Below are 17,244 nucleotides of genomic sequence, written 5' to 3' on the forward strand. Positions count from 1 at the left end.
CAGGGTCGAACAGGCCTTCCGTGTGACTGTCCTTTATTGCTGCAGAAAATAAACCTAGAAATCACCGCAGCAGACAAATACAGCCCTTCCAAAGGGGCAAAACTAACAAGAATCCATGTGGAACGTGAGCAATAAATCATTCCACAATCCCCACCCCCCCCCCGCCCCCAGCATACACACATAACAAATTCCACATCGAAAATCTGATATAATGGAAAGTAATATTCCTCAGTGTCCTCTAAAAATAAATATTTAGGGGGAGGCCGGCTGTTTAAATCCTTGCACTTCTCCAAATTGTTATTGAGCTGCACTCTCACTCTTAAGAATTAGGAATACTTTAAGTGTTTGTTCATTGCATTAGTTTTAATTATACTCCACAATGTCTAAATATGATTTACAAAATGCCCGGGGATCTTCTATTAATCTTAATACAGGCTCTTCTACCATACTCGAATACTGCTGTCTATAAACCTAAGGGAACCGCAGGCCTAGTCGCGGACGCCCCCTTCTGTTTCAAGAAGGAACTGTCAGTTCTAGGCCATAACAATCCAAAGCAATTCTGCAGGAAGATCTAAAGTGTGCTCACAGATAATGTTAATAAGGAAAAAATAATTCGTGGGATCTAAGATAAGGGGCATTGACAATCAGCTACATTCTCCCGTGTCCCCGAAGGTGTTGTAAGTATAGTTATATGAGAATAGCAGTAAGAGAGAGTTGCCACGTCCCTGGGCACAGACATGGGGGTGTTTGACTGGGGGAAACAAAACCTCAGGCATTCAGGGGAGAACAAGAGGCAAGATGAACAATGGGAAGTCCCACCCCACGTGCAATTTCCATAGCAGAAGAGGCTGCCAAAATATTAAACCAGGAGGGGATAAAAAAGGTGCAAGCACTGATCAGGAAAGGGGAGAAACCTGGAAGGACCCAGTGGGGACAAATCATTCATCACAGAAGCAAGCCAGGGGGCACAATGCACAGATTGCTGGACTTGGAGTCCGGAAGACTCGAGTTCAAATGCGGCTTCAGACATTTACACGGTATGTTTAAGTCACCTAAACGCTTGCAGTCTCAATGTCCTCATCCATAAAATGATAACCATAGCATTTAGCTCACAAATTGAAGATGATTGTATATGTATACATACATATACATATACATGTACATGTACATGTACACATAGACATAGATGTATGTATTTCCATGTGTAATTAATCAAGGAAATTGGGAAGGGAATAAACCTACTGTGTGCCAGGAACTGCTGAATCTCATAACAACCCTGGGTGCTATTATTATCCCCATTTTACAGTCGAGGAAACTGAGGCAACTAGAGGTGAAGCGACCTTCCCAGGGTCACACAGCTAGTAAGTATCTAAGGCCAGATTTGAATTCAGGTCTTCCCAACCCCAAGTGTAGTGATTTATTCACTGCTCCACCAACTGTGTCCATCACGTGCATCAAAGAATATCACTCTATCACTTATCACTAAGAAACAGGCTGGGTTCCTCTAAAAGAATCCTTGGAGCATCATATGAATTAAAGACTTTGGTATCTACAGTATTAGGCATTCATTACCCCACAGAAAGAAAGAAAGAAAGAAAGAAAGAAAGAAGAAAGAAAGAAAGAAAGAAAGAAAGAAAGAAAGAAAGAAAGAAAGAAAGGAAGGAAGGAAGGAAGGAAGGAAGGAAGGAAGGAAGGAAGGAAGGAAGGAAGGAAGGAAGGAAGGAAGAACTAAGAGGTGAGAGTGGGAAGGGTAGGAAATAGGAAAGGTCTCATATAAAGGAAGATGCTTGATCTGTGTCTTAAAGGAAGAGAGAGGTGATATGAAGAGGAGGCAAGGAGGGAGTGCATACCAGGCATGTGGAATGGCTGGGGCAAAGGCATGGATTGTAAGTAGGTATGCTATGTGAGGAACTGAAGAAAGGCCACTTTAGGTGGGTCACAGAGTGCAGCCAGGTATGGTAATACCCAAAGAAGCCAGGAAGATTATTTGGGTCCAGGTAAAGAAAGGCTCTAAAAGCTAAACAGAAGGCTTTATGTTTTATCTCAGAGGCGATAGGGAGCCACTGTAGTTGATTGAATGAGGGAATGACTCGGTCAGAATGTCACCTAAGGAAAATTTTTTTGGCAGGTGTATAGGATGAACCAGAGAGGTGAGAAAATGCAGGCAGGGAGACTAATTAGGAGACAATTCCATCATCAGTATGGAAGGTGATGAGGACCTGGATTAATATGTTAGTTGTGTGAGTGGAGAGGAGTCGTCTGGTGTGACATATAGTTGTGGAAGTAGAATGAGAAAGATTTGGCAAGTGGTTAGATATGTGAATTGAGAGAAAGTAAGTCTAGAATACTGCTTAGATTATCAGTCTGAGAGACTCAAAGGGCCATGGAGTCTTAGACAGAAATAGGGAGGGTTGAAAGAGGGTACGGCTTGGGGGAAAGGGAATTTTATTTTGGATGTATTTGAGTTTAAACTATCTCTAGGGCATCCAGTTTAAATTGGCAATTGGTGCTGTGGGATTGAAGCTCAAGTGGAATACTGGGGCTGGATAAATCTGAGGCTGGCTAGATCTAGGAATCATCTATATTAAAATGATGACAACCCAATTAAGTCAATTAATCAAAAGTAGGAATAAAATACTTTAATCATGAGAGTTGATAATAGTTACCAGAGAGGGTGAAGATTTCATTTCTGCTAGTCCAAGGACAGTTTACTTTTCTATCTATAGAAGCCATTTTTCACATCGTGTACAGCTATTTAATATAGTACCCTAAACTTTGGGGCAGCAAAGTGAAAGCAGTAGATAGAGAGTTGGGTCTGGAGTAGGGAAGACCTGGGTTCAAATCTGGCCTCAGGTACTTACTGACTGTATGACCCTAGTCAACTTATTTAACCATGTTTGCCCCTCTTTCCTCATCTGTCAAATGACCTGGAGAAGGAAATGGCAAGCCACTTTAGTATCTTTGCCAAGAAAATGCCAAATGGGATCACAAAGAGTCAGAAACGACTGAACAACAAGAACAAAATTTTGAAATGCCATTTTCTGATAACCTGTAGGTCTTATAGAAACAAAAACAATGCTATTAAGCTTTAAACATGAAGAAATACTTTCCAAAGACCCAAAGAGTAAAGTACAGTAGAATTGAAACAACACTCACTGGATTTGGAGCCAGAGGACCTGGGTTCAAATCCTGGCTCTGCCACTTACTACCTGTGTGACCTTGGGCAAATCACTTTGCCTCTCTGTGCCTCAGTTTCCTCACTTGTAAAATGAGGGGCTGTGTGATCCTGGGCAAGTCACTTAACCCTCATTGCCCCCACAAAAATTAAACAAATAAATGAATGAATGAGTGAGTGGATGAATGAACAAATAAATAAACAAATGGATGGATAGATAGATAGATTAAATAAGGGAGTTGCACTAGATGGCCTCTGAGGTCCCTTCTAGCTCTAAATCTATGATCCTGTGTGCCTATGTCATTGTCACTTGCAGCTTGGCATAGTTTTTGTTCTTCCAGTATATTTTAAGATGCTATACTAGCTGATGCTTTGATGACATATTCAATTATCTGTTTATTGAAATTAATTCCATAGCTAAGATAATGGCCACAACAGTAACCTTGCCAAAAAAAACACAGAAAATGATTATTTGAAATACATCTTTAATTCTTTTTTTAAAAAGTCAATATGCAATTTATAAAACATTTTGTTATGACTATAAAGGTATCTCCATCCTGACCCCACTTAATATAATCACAGAAGGCCCAGACAACCCAATTAAATCAATTAATCAAAAGCAGGAATACAGTCCTTTAATCATTACATAAAGATAGATGATACCGAACAGGAAATATCTAATGACTGGTCAAAAGAATCCAACAGGAGTCTGGGACAGTAAGACAGTTTAGAATTGTGCATTCTAGGGCAGCTAGGTGGCGCAGTGGATAAAGCACCGGCCCTGGATTCAGGAGTACCTGAGTTCAAATCCGGCCTCAGACACTTGACACTTACTAGCTGTGTGACCCTGGGCAAGTCACTTAACCCCCATTGCCCCGCAAAAAAAAAAAAAAAAATACTGTTTTGGGGCAGCTAGATGGCGCAGTGGTTAAAGCACCGGCCCTGGATTCAGGAGTACCTGAGTTCAAATCCGGCCTCAGACACTTAACACTTACTAGCTGTGTGACCCTGGGCAAGTCACTTAACCCCCATTGCCCCTCAAAAAAAAAAAAAAAAAAAAGAATTGTGCATTCCAGCAGCCGGCCAGTCTAATGGGGAAGGAGCTTCAGCCAACGCCCTGAGAGGGACCCTCACCCTGCCAAGCCTCCCAGATGACTGGCAGCAGTGGCTAATGACAGAGGAAGTGGTGGAAAGACAGCCGCCTGAAAACAGCAACAGCTTCAGAGAGTGAGACCCTTTGGAGCAGAGATAAGTGCCAGCTGTAGACTCAATAGAGGTATAGGCTTTTGGAGCCCTAGAAGCAGCTAGGTGGTACACTGTTTATCCAGGTCTAGAGTCAGGAAGGCCCAAGTTCAAATCCTGCCTCAGATGCCTACTAGCTGTGTGACCCAGACAAGTCATTTAACCTCTGACTCAGTTCCAACTACAAAATAGAGATCATAATAGCACCTACTATCTAGGATTGTGAGCCTCAGATGAGTTGTTATGTGTAATGCATGTAGCCAGGTGCTTGGCTCATAGTAAACATTTTTTCTTTCTTTTCGTTTCTTTTCTTTTCTTTTCTTTCTTTCTTTCTTTCTTTCTTTCTTTCTTTCTTTCTTTCTTTCTTTCTTTCTTTCTTTCTTTTTTTTTTTTTTTGTGAGGCAATGAGGGTTAAGTGACTTTCCCAGGATCACGCAGCTAGCGTCAAGTGTCTGAGATCAGATTTGAACTCAGGTCCTCCTGAATCCAGGGCCAGTGCTTTATCCACTGCGCCACCTAGTGGCCCCCCATAGTAGATAATTAATTACTGTTTGTTTCCTTCCTTCCTTGCAGTAGAGAGCTACACCCAAGGGAAACTTCATGAAGGCCCTATGAAGAGAGGACAGTTTTCAGTAACCACAAGCTGGGAATTTATCCTTTGGGCACACATGGTCTCTACATGTATACCTCATTAACATCATACTGGAAACTTGAGCCTATTGTACCTATGGACCTTATATATGTATGGGGAAAATATACCCTGAATTTGGGGGAAATATTTTGTACCAATTGTTCTTACTAGGCCACCTTAGTAAATATCTTTGCTAAAACCAATTGAAGCAACTGGCTGGTAGTCAATGGCAAAGCATACCAGTGAGGGATTGTGAGTGACCATTCTTAGAAATCCCAGCCCCTCCAGGTCAGCCCTAGAACTCTAAAGGAAGAGGTGCCCATTTTCTGGGGACCAGACCTTTGAGTGAGAGTTGGGGAAGTAACCCCAGAGGGGTTGCTTAAAAGAATAGAAACTTGATCTGGGTTATATTTACTTAGCAGAGTACATAATGATATTCTGAGCAAAGCACATTCCTTAATCACTGTTATGCATAAATTGTCAAATGACAACTCAACAGTTTTAACTTTGGTAGCAGGCTGATTATAGCTGTTGACCAGCAAAGAAAACTTTTGCAAAACACATCTTTTGCGAAACAAAATTGGCACTGTTTGAATGATTGGTCAACTCATCTAAGCCAAGCTAAGACATCTGGAGCAATCAATATGGGGCAAATACTAGTCATAACTGAAGTTAGCATTCAGTAATATAAATAATATAATCTATGAAAACAGAATAAAAAAGGTGTTGAGAACTAAACTGTGATTTGGCTTTTTCATGCTTTTTAATGTGCATAAACCATCTGCTAAATATCAGTAAGTTAGCACAGCAGATTTGTGACCTTGCATGGGTGATTTTCCTCTTTGGACCTCAGGTTCTTCATCTGTAAAATGTGACAGTTATGGGGCAGCTAGGTGGCACAGTGGATAAAGCACCAGCCATGGAGTCAGGAGGACCTGAGTTCAAATCTGGCCTCAGACACTTAACACTTACTAGCTGTGTGACCCTGGGCAAGTCACTTAACCCCAACTGCCTCACTAAAAAAAAAAGTGACAGTTATACTTCATCTTTTTAAGCTTCTAGATCTAAATTCTATGATCCTAATGAACCTCAACCCCACTCTCCTCATGACTCCAAGTCTTCTTTCCTTTTCAGAGTCTGTCGAACATCCTAGGGTAACCATTTGTTCATTTTAATGAATTTATACCAATTTTTATTTTGCTGCTTTAAAAAGGACCCTCTAAACAAGGTGTTCACTACTGCTAAGAACTAACCTATTTTGTCTACAGGGTAACCAAGTCTATGTATATATCAGCAAATAGCCAACCAAAACACATTGGATCTGTCTATTCTGCCAGACATTCTGAACTCATCTGCATAGCCATCCTAGGAAACAGAGACCCAGAAACACTAGGTCTATGCAAGTAACAGAGAGTTAAATGTTTCAGTCTAATAGCCTAATGAACCAAATTGTAAAGAAACAGACTAAGAATACTAGCCTTCAGGGAAAAAATATTAATTCAACAAGAAAGAGGAAGGGAGGTAATGATTGAACATTTTTATTATATCAACATGAGCTTTAAAAGAAAGCAAAATGAAAACCATTAGTGTCAAATTTCTTTTTCAGGGATGAAAAGTTTCATTCCTATACAAAGGAGGGAAAATTTTCAAGTCACTAAACTAAATTCAGATATTTACAATTAATCAGCTTGACTATTTTCAGGCTCATAATCACCAAGCAATTTATTCTTTCATGGAGTTGATCTGATTTACTCATCTTTCCAGCTGTCAAAGACAAATACTTCTTGTATAGTTACCACACCAGAGAATATCTCCCTCTCTGTCTTTCTGTCTCTTCCTCTCTGCTCCTTCTCTCTCTGTCTGTCTCTGTGTGTGTCTCTCTCTCAACTGGTGTTTCCCCACTGGATAAGATTAGTTGATTTCCCAGAGCCCAGTTTCTCATGGGGACAACAAACATTGGATATAATCTGATTACACTGACTGAACCCTGAGAAAAACACAAAGCTTCACCCACAAGGATTAGGACAGAGTTGCCCAATGTCACCATGGATCATGTTGTGTATGAAACTGCTTACACACATACAACTGGTCAATTTCAAAATCATCATCAGCTTCCTGTTACTGGAATCTCTGTTATATACCCTGAATAGAATTACTACCCCACTCCAAGGCAGAATTCCCTGCAGAACTTATTGCCAAGTACTCACATAGCTCAAAGCACTTGAGTAACAGATTCGTCCCTTTTCTAAACTGCTCCAAGGAAATGCCACCCAATAGCTTAGCATGCTACTGACAAAAGTTAAAAGAACCATGATTTCTATTAAAAAACATCAGGTCAGGATCAGCCATTTGCTATCTAGTCAACTGTCCAAAATGGCCATGTTGACAACTGAATTAACTTTTGATTCTAAGACTTAAAATGATCTAATAGGTGGTATCCTAGACAGTCCAATTCACAGATCATGGGGACATTTTTAGATCACACCTGACAGAAAAGCAGAATTCAAAGTGTGCCACTACCACACCTCCCCTCAATCAGGTTTCTTTGCAATTATCTCTTACTTGCTTGTCCCTAGGAGATAACATTTTACTTCTAATTTGTAAATCTAATTGACTCTTCCTGGCTTCTTGCTTGAGTCCCTGTGTCACATCTGACCTCCTGCCATTTCAAAGGTCAGAAGAATTTTGCTAAGAAGCCCATTCTCTATCACAGAATGTTAATTTAACACTAAGTAATGAATATTTAAGGATCCTCGTAAATGTGTAAATGAACAATTATGCCATGGCATACCGCTGTTAATGCCATCAACCTTTGCCTTCCCACAGACTCTCAGGCTGGATCTTAGCTACACTTTTTGTTATATTCTGCACACTGAATCTCAAGACTCTCCAAAGAAGCAGGCTGTCATTGTGAGGAAAGGACCCTGACAGTGGGATGCCCAAAGATAATTGCCAACTTGTGGAGCAGGGAGGGGCAATTAATTGAGTCATTAGTTGAATTTATTTCCAAGTTTAAATATTCATTGAACTCATTTGAATCAAGATCTAAGTTCTTTGTGGGCATAAAATAGGCTTATAAAGAAATGGAAAAATTATTCCAATGAAATTCCTTAGAACCATCTTAAAGATTCAGAGGATGAGCCCCTCTTGTATTACTTTGTGCTAAACAGATCCATGGAGTTAAAGAAGAAGGGCACATCAGATGAAAAAGAAATGGATGAAGGAGAGGTGGGAAAGAGAATGAAAGGAGGGAAGATTATAAAGGGGAAGTTGGAAACATATAACAATTCACCCTCTGTTTCATCCAAGACGAATTCTAAGTATTAAATATTTGAATCCAGTGATTTGGAGGAAGGCCTCAGGCCTGTTGGGTAATGACTGTAAAGGATGTATATAGAAAGGCATGGATAAGAACTGCAGGCCATGAATAGATTTTGATCTGCATTGATAGAGGAAAGTACCCACACCGATGAGGTCACAGAATCATAAAGAAGCATCAAATCAAGAGCAGTTTTTAAAATACTAATACAAATGTAGTTCAACATTAAACTGTTTTATATGACTTTATACTAAAAGAAGCAACAAAAAATTGCTTACTTATGCAAACCACCAACAAATGGAAAAGGAAAAAAATCTGGTTTATTGAGCAAATAGATTAAAATGAATGCTATACAATATTAAATAAAATCTACACAAGAAACTTTAAGTCAAACAGATAAATTTCTGGGAAAATGTTAGACCACTTATTGCTTCAGAAGGGGACTTTAGTAGATAATGACAAACAGCTTTTAATAATGTTTAAGACTGAACACTAAGTGAAGGGTAGTCTCCCTGAGAGACTTCATTTTCAGGATATTTATACAGAAATGTAAGACTAGTTACACTTAGAAAACCAGCCCTTTCCCTCAAATGTGTGTGTGCTGGGAGAAGGGGGAGGGGTATAAAATCAGAAGCAGAATAAAATCTGCTAATGCAGTGGGATTTTCAATAGATGCCCAATGATCATAATCATTTACCTAGTGTTTTAGAATCATTGACATGCAATACCTTATGTGTCCAGTTCAGAATAATTTCATAATTTCACATCTAATTCCTTTATGCTTAGCTTGCCCAACGGAGAAAATCATTATTATTATAATTATTTGGCTATATGATTTGGATTTCTCTTCACTTTGAGGCTTATCTCAGGGTTCAAAAAATAATTTAGGCTAATAACTTGTTCATATTCTTAGTATTTCAACTTTAGAAGAATAATACTCATATATTTTTTTAAATAATCATTTGAAATCACTTGCATATTTTAACTACTATTCAAATGAGGCTTCAGGGTTATCAAAGCCCAGAAGTACAATGGGCACAATGTTATGATTTCATTTTGAAAGGAGTATCCTTTCAAGGAAAAGGTCATTCATATATCTTGTTGACTTGCCAAAATAAACTATTTCTCCACATGAATGACTTCTTAAGTTTGTCATATACATTTGCAGCACATATCAGAAGCCATACAAGTCTTGAAGTGAATAAAGAATATAAAGATATAATCATGGGGGGGGGGCAGCTAGGTGGCCCAGTGGATAAAGCACCGGCCCTGGATTCAGGAGGACCTGAGTTCAAATCCAGCCTTAGACACTTGACACTTACTAGCTGTGTGACCCTGGACAAGTCATTTAACCCTCATTGTCCCACCCCCCAAAAATGATTAAAAGATATAATCATTAGAAATTGTGGAAAAACACTTTCTAAATATAGTCAATTCTCAGTTCTCCATTCTGCTAAAGACCAAACCAAGGAAGGCACTGGTCATTTAAATCCCTAATCCTGCCATATTTTGCTAGAGTGCTTCCCAAGTAGTGGACTACAGCAGACAGGGATGAAGAAGACCTGAATTCAAATACCAGCTCTACCACTTACTATGAGTGACCCTAGAGAAGCCATTGAACTTCTTTGGGCTTTAGTTTCTTATCTGCAAAATGAGGGTGTTGGACTAGATGACCGATCATCCCCCGGGTGGTAGAGCTCCAGATATTATTATCCCCAGTTTATAGAAATGAAAACTGAGACTCAAAGAGATTGAAGTGATTGGCCCAAAGTCAAAGGACTAGCAAGTAATAGTGTAATAACAGGTCTTGACAGTATATATCCCAAATCTCCTTTTTACATTATGTTTTCAACATTCTCTCACTCAAAGCCCTTTTCCAATGCCATTAGCAAGAAGCTAAATTGATTAGTTTGGGTTTCATCTCCTTATTCTCTAACAAAGGTGCCAATAGGAAAAGAAGGTATATAGCCAGGTTAAAGGAGGAGAAGCAATGTTTCAGAAGCTGTCAGACACTGAATACCCTAGAGGAGCAACTACTTTGGGTCATCTAGCTGCCAGCTCACATCAATTACCTGGATCAACACCAGGAAGTTTCAAGAAGCAAAAGTCTTATATAGAGGAAAATAGTTTTAGATCCAAATACTGAGGGCCTGAATCTCTTGAGGGTATCATTGAGGCTGCGATGGATTTCAGATGTTAGACTTCTCAAGACACAAACCATGGCCCTTTTTCTCTTTGCTGTACTTTAAATAACACAAATGTTCAAAGTGGAACTTTTTCATCCCACTAGGTGATTGTAGTTGGAGACCAGTATTGGCTGAGTGAATTTTCTCATCTGGGAGGTTCAGTATCTATTCCTATCCAATAGTAAGTCATTTGTTGAGACCTCTTATTGTTATTTTCTCTGAAGTACATATCTGAAGAACAGGTCACTCTTTTTCATTGTCAGGTCTTGTTTCTTCTACTGAGTTATGCAGTCTCCAGCTTTATCTGGGTCTTCTCCATCAATTCTAATCCATTTCTTTTCTATTTCAACCTGTGGTTTAAAATGAAACATAGAATATGTTAATAAATAGAACATAGTTACATCTCTTAATCCTTGGCTTCATTTTGGAAATAAGTGTGTATTTTATGAGTAACTGAGACATCCACGACTTTTTTACAGATGTATACAAGCCACATTGTGTGCTATAAGCTAAACAGATACTAAGCACAGAATAGCTTCCAGAATATAACTCTTGAGGAGGGGGCCTTACACCTCACAGTCAACCCATAAATGCAATGTTTCACTAACTACGCATTTAAATGTTGATAAGTGATTTATCACTGTAGCTGCAAGTGTGATAATTTATGATACTATGGGATAAACTCATGAGCCGGTGCTAGTAACATATAACATGATCACATTAACTGTACTATGGGCCCCAAAGTGGGAAAAAAAATGGCAGAACTAGATCTGATATTTAAGTTACAGAAGTGAGTTTTAAAATAGTAGTGAAAAGGATATATTTGGGAATAAAGGTGATATAAATACAAAAGATATAAATTTAATAAATAATTATTGGAAAATGAAAATATGTTCAGAGATGGGTTCAAAATCATATATGAAATATGAACACATTGAAACATTTCAGGGTAACACAATAAGTTTGAGGCAGAGGTTATCTAGATAATTATTTACCTAAATTGGCTGAATAATTGAAGGAAGACAATGTATGGATGTGTGTGTGGGAGGTGGGTGGGTGGCAAGAGGAGGAAGTGTGTCTGTTTAAAAAAAAACTACATAGAAGATGCTGACAATTGTGAACATCTGCTTCCTTGTGCTAGGTTAGGTAATATCTCAACATAATATTGCATTCATTCACTCAATGTTTATTAAGCACCTACTATGCATAAACACAGTGGTAACTGCTAGGGCATACAAAGACAAAAATAAAAACAGTCCACGTTCTCAAGAAGCTTATATTATATTTCTGGTTACAGTATGTGTATTTTTTCTTGAAACTCCCTTTATTTTTTCAAGGACTTTCCTGTGGAAGGTTCTCAGTTGATCAAGGAACATGTGTTCTCTTATAGACACACTGCACTTACCACTGACTAATCAGATATTCATGGCTATAATTTTTGTCTCAAATATTCCTTACATTTATAACTACTTAGAAGCAGCTAGGTGGCGCAGTGGATAAAGCACTGGCCCTGGATTCAAGAGTACCTGAGTTCAAATCCAGCCTCAGACACTTGACGCTAGCTGTGTGACCCTGGGCAAGTCACTTAACCCCCATTGCCCCACAAAAAAAATAAAAATTTTTAAATTTATAACTACTTAAGCAATTCAAATAAAGCACTTAAAACTAAACTCAATCACAGTTCTTATAGCCCGCAGATGGATCGAAAGAACTTATGACTCACCTGGCAATTATAACAAGCTTTCTGAACAACGTGTTTCTGGGGCTGGACGTCACTCTCTATGCCCATAGACTTCATTTCTGTTTTTGAAGCATAACTGTTAAGCATGACAAACTGAACCGTTGCAAACGGGTACCAATCAGAAGGTATTTCTTGGTCTGATCCAAGTTCTAGTTTGTATGACAAACTGTGGGGATGATCAGGACCTGAGGAAATCAAATAGCAAATTGTTAATCAAAGTAATTGCCTTCTTTCCTTGGAATGCATGAGAGATTCTTTACCTTTCTGTAGCTAGCCAAACTGATCCAGAAACATGAGAGCAGCATAAGTGTGATTTAAGAACAAACTGTCAGATCTCATTAATTCATGTTAATTGAGAGAAAGTCAATCAGGGTTAGGGAAATATTGTAGAATACTTTTTTTTAAGGTTGCTTTGTTACTTTCCAGACAATCAAGTAACTAAGCTAACTTGCTAACAAAGTGTTTCCAAATAGAATTCCTGCTGGGTCTGTTTTTAATAAATTGATGACTCTTTTGTAATAAATAACACCATTTGCATAGTCTCACTGTGCTAAGTAACTTCAAAACATCTTGTAATCAAGATTTAACAAATTCTTACAATCTTGCTTACACCACCATTCCTCCCCTTAACAAACTTTCTCTCCATAGACTGTACAGAGAAAAACTTTAGCCCAATTCTAGTTAAAATAGCTAATACTGAATTAGTGAAGTCTAAATTAATGAGATTTCATTGCATTTCAGAAAATTAGGTACCAGTCCCAAAATGCTCTTTATCAGAAGAGTTTCTTACCCATCTCCTTTCAAAACTCATAAATATATGGAGTAAAGAATTATATTTTTGCCCTTAGTGTTTGTGGTTTCAATTGAAAACTATATTCCAAGACTAAGCATGTTGATGTGTGCATGTGTGTGTGTGTGTGTGTGTGTGTGTGTATACCATATAACAGAGTCAGAAACATGTTGAGTAGTCAGCATCAAGACTGACCTGATCTTTTTAGAAAAGATCTTTGGTTTGTATTACCAAAAGCATCCACACATATCAAATAAGGATGCTGCCTCTACGTAAAGTAATATATTGGATGAAAGGCAAAGGCCAGCAGCCTAGATAAAATGGAATTCCTGCTTCACTGAAATGATAAAGATGGCCCTACCTGTAGAAAGGTTTCCACCAGAATGTGGCTTAAGGCATTAAACCAAGTCTAAAAAGATCTGGCTTATTTCCTGAATGACAAATTGTCTGTCATTCCTTACAACCTGTGATGCCAGCCAGTTATATATAGAGAGTCCCCTCCCCCAGAGGGAGAACAGGGAAACACACAAATATAAATAGCCAGGATGACAGATGAAACCAAGAGTGAAGGCCCTGACACCAAGAGAGTTCTACCAAACTAAATAGCCCTGTATTTAATTTTTTCCTGGCCTATGCCTGATTGGCACAATGAAAAGGACAAGGACTTGTCTGTTCACACACCTCCCCCCCCCAATCAGAGTTTCTTAACCAGAATCCACAGTTCTATGGATGAATTTGAAAGGTCTATGAATTTGGATGGGGGAAAATGCATCTTTATCTTCACTACAATTAGTTTCCTTTGAAATCCCATCTATTGTATTTTATACATTTAGAAATAATATTCTGAGAAAGAGTCCATAGGTTTCATCCAGCTGCCAATGGGGGGTCCATGATGCACAAAACAGTTAAGAAGTCCTGCCCCAAGGGGCAGCTAGGTGGCACAGTGGATAAAATACCAGCCCTGAATTCAGGAGGACCTGAGTTCAAATCTGACATCAGATACTTGACACTTACTAGCTGTGTGACTTTGGGCAAGTCACTTAACCCTCATTGCCCTGCAAAAAAAAAAAAAGAAGAATGGGGAGGAGGAGGAGGAAGAGGGGGAGGAGGAGGGGGAGAAGGAGAAGGAGGAAGAGGAGGAGAAGGAGAAGGAGGAGGAGGAGGAGAAGGAGAAAGAGAAGGAGAAAGAGGAGGAGGGGGAGAGGGAGGGGGAGGGGGAGAGAGAGAGGGAGAAGGAGAAGGAGGAGAAGGAGAAAGAGGAGAAGGAGAAGGAGGAGAAGGAAAAGAAGTCCTGCCCCAGATGGATGTATTTAGAAAAGGCTCTGGCTTCTTCTATCTCAGCATAAAACTCCACAGACCCTAATCCCACACACCTATCACTATCCCCACCACCCCACACTCTGAATCTGTTTCTAAACGATATAGAACCAATTATGTCCACAGGTATGGCTTCATTTCCCAGAGCCAGACAAAGGCTGGTACCCAAGGATGATAGTAAGACAGAAGCACACATCTGTCTCCCTGCATCTTTCTTTTGTAAATGAATATCTCTCTAGTGTTTTGTATACTATTAATACTACAAATAATACTAACATGAATAATAATGACAATTATAGTAGGAATACTGTAAGTAAAAGTGAGTATGACTGTATTTGTTTCTTTAGATCCATAACTGAAATAGCATAATCTGTTATTTGTAGGCAGAACCAGAGCATTCTGAAGTTGGAAAAGTCTAAGGGATAAACCTACCTATAAAGCAACAAATATTTACAAGGCATCTAATGGAAAGAGTACTGGACTTGGAGGTATGGGACACGGGGCAGAGAGAGACTTGGGTTCAGATCCCACTTACTGCCCATGTGACCTTAGACAAGTCACAACCTCTCAGCCTCATTTTTTTTGTCCTTAAAATAGAGATAAAAATATTTGCATTGGCTACTTCATAGGGATGGTGGGAGAAACATACTTTTCGAGTTTTAGAATGAAATACAGGGTATCCCCAAAAGTCTTGATGTGCAGTTTTAAGTTATAAAAAGCAGCTTCAGAAGCCTCAAACTGCACTAAGACTTTTGGGATGCCTTCTACAAAAGTGAGTTAATTTTATTACTGATCAGAGCACTGTGAGAGATTGGGAGAAATCTAAGGACACCATTCACTTCCAAAGTCATTGAGTAAACCAAAGTCACTCCATAGAAGTGACAATCTGTCTCATTTTAAAAGATTCCCAGAGAAGGAAATTCCACAACTTCATTCTATTATTTTAACTATCTGAATACAAGACTCTTCTGTCTAACCCAAGTCTCCTTTGTTTCATTTTAAGCCCATTTCTTCTTCTTCTACCCTCAATGAAAGTGGAAAGGACCTAGTCACAATCCTCACTAGTCAGTTAGGTAAAAGCATTTAAGCACCTACTATGTGCCAGGTACTGTGCTAAGAACTGGAGACACAAACAAAGAAAGAGCAGGGGGAAGTCTCTGCCCTGAAGGAGCACACGGTTGAATGGGGGAGACAAAATGCAAACAATTAGATATGAACAACACACACGTATACAACATTTATATATAGATTTATATAAAATATTTTTGTACATATATTAAATATGTCATATAATATATTTATATATGGTAGATATAGTTTATATATGGGTTTTTTTCTCTTTTTTTTCCAGGGCAAAGAAGGTTAAGTGACTTGCCCAGGGTCACACAGTTAGTAAGTGTCAAATGTCTGAGATTGGATTTGAACTCAGGTCCTCCTGAATCCAAGGCCGGTGCTTTAGCTACTGTGCCACCTAGCTGCCCCCTACATAGTTTTTTGCATGTTGTGTTGTGTATATATATAAATGTGTATGTGGGGCAGCTAGGTGGTGCAGTGGATAAAGCACCAGCCCTGGATTCAGGAGGACCTGAGTTCAAATCCAGCCTCAGACACTTGACACTTACTAGCTGTGTGACCCTGGGCAAGTCATTTAACCCCCATTGCCCTGCAAAAAAAATTAATAATAATAATAAATGTGTGTATATATTTATTACATATATAATATGTACCTAAATTGCAGATAATCAATAGAGAGAAGGCACCAGCATCAAGAGGGATTGGGAGGGGCAGCTAGGTGGTACAGTGGATAAAACACCGGCCCTGGATTCAGGAGGACCTGAGTTCAAATCCGACCTCAGACACTTGACACTTACTAGCTGTGTGACCCTGGGCAAGTCACTTAACCCCCATTGCCCCGCAAAAAAAAAAAAAAAAGGGATTGGGAAATACTTCTTGCAGAAGATGAGATTTGAGCCGAGCTCTGAAGGAAGCCAGGAAAGGCAGGAAGTGAAGTTGAGGAGGGAGAAAATCCAGGCACAGAATGGAGACAACCAATGAAAATGCCTGGAGTGTGAAAAGCCCAGTTGTGGAGTTCCCTTTGCCTCCAGGATGCTCACAGTAGTGACTGTAGTGAACTAGGACCAAAGGCCAAAAAAAAGAGAGGAGGCTATTTTAGTGAAATTTTAAATTCCCCATTTTCTCGAGAGTGTTGATTTCACACTAAATCCAATTTGTGAATGATTCATTAATCCAGCTTTGCTGACAAATACCCCACAAATCATAGGATGTTAGAGCTAACTGGAATCCCAGGGATCACTGAGACTGACTCATTTTACAGCAAACTGAGTGAGTGACCTTCCTGAGGTCATACAACTAATTGGTAGGTGAGTCAGGAATAGAACCTATGTCTTATAATACTTGTGTTTGGGGGAAACTAGGTGGTACAGTGGATAAAGCACCAGCCCTGGATTCAGGAGTACCTGAGTTCAAATCCGGCCTCAGATACTTGACTCTTGCTAGCTGCGTGACCCTGGGCAAGTCACTTAACCCCCATTGCCCCGCAAAAAAAATAATAATAATAATAATACTTGTGGTTTTTGAACTTTACTTTTCACTTAACTATATTTGTAACTATAATGCTACATATCCATGCAAATATACAAATATAAGCAAAAATACTTTAGGGAATTTATTATTTTCTAACTCATATCAGAACGGCAGCTAAGAAACTATCCAGAATCTCTTGTAACACAGATGTCAGGCAATAATGTATTTTTTTTCCTAGATAAGCTGAAAAAAGAGACTGGGGGAGTCTTAATAATGTAAAAATTTTCACTAGGGTAAAA

The 17,244-nt window shown here is 39.1% G+C and overlaps 1 protein-coding gene across 2 annotated transcripts in view; it reads right to left on the reverse strand.

Moving 5' to 3' along the window:
- Positions 1 to 4,948: 4,948 nt before the first annotated feature.
- STON1 (stonin 1) overlaps positions 4,949 to 17,244 on the reverse strand; it is a 76,067-nt gene continuing 63,771 nt past the window's right edge. For both annotated transcript variants that reach the window (XM_043989048.1, XM_043989049.1), the window contains exons 3-4: positions 12,277 to 12,479; positions 4,949 to 10,903 (exon numbers count right to left, since the gene is read on the reverse strand). In XM_043989048.1, the coding sequence (XP_043844983.1) occupies positions 10,829 to 10,903; positions 12,277 to 12,479 (278 nt within the window). In that variant the 3' untranslated portion in view covers positions 4,949 to 10,828. The remainder of the gene's footprint in view (positions 10,904 to 12,276; positions 12,480 to 17,244) is intronic.

This window comes from Dromiciops gliroides, chromosome 2 (genome assembly GCF_019393635.1).
Source record: "Dromiciops gliroides isolate mDroGli1 chromosome 2, mDroGli1.pri, whole genome shotgun sequence".
Taxonomy (NCBI): domain Eukaryota; kingdom Metazoa; phylum Chordata; class Mammalia; order Microbiotheria; family Microbiotheriidae; genus Dromiciops; species Dromiciops gliroides.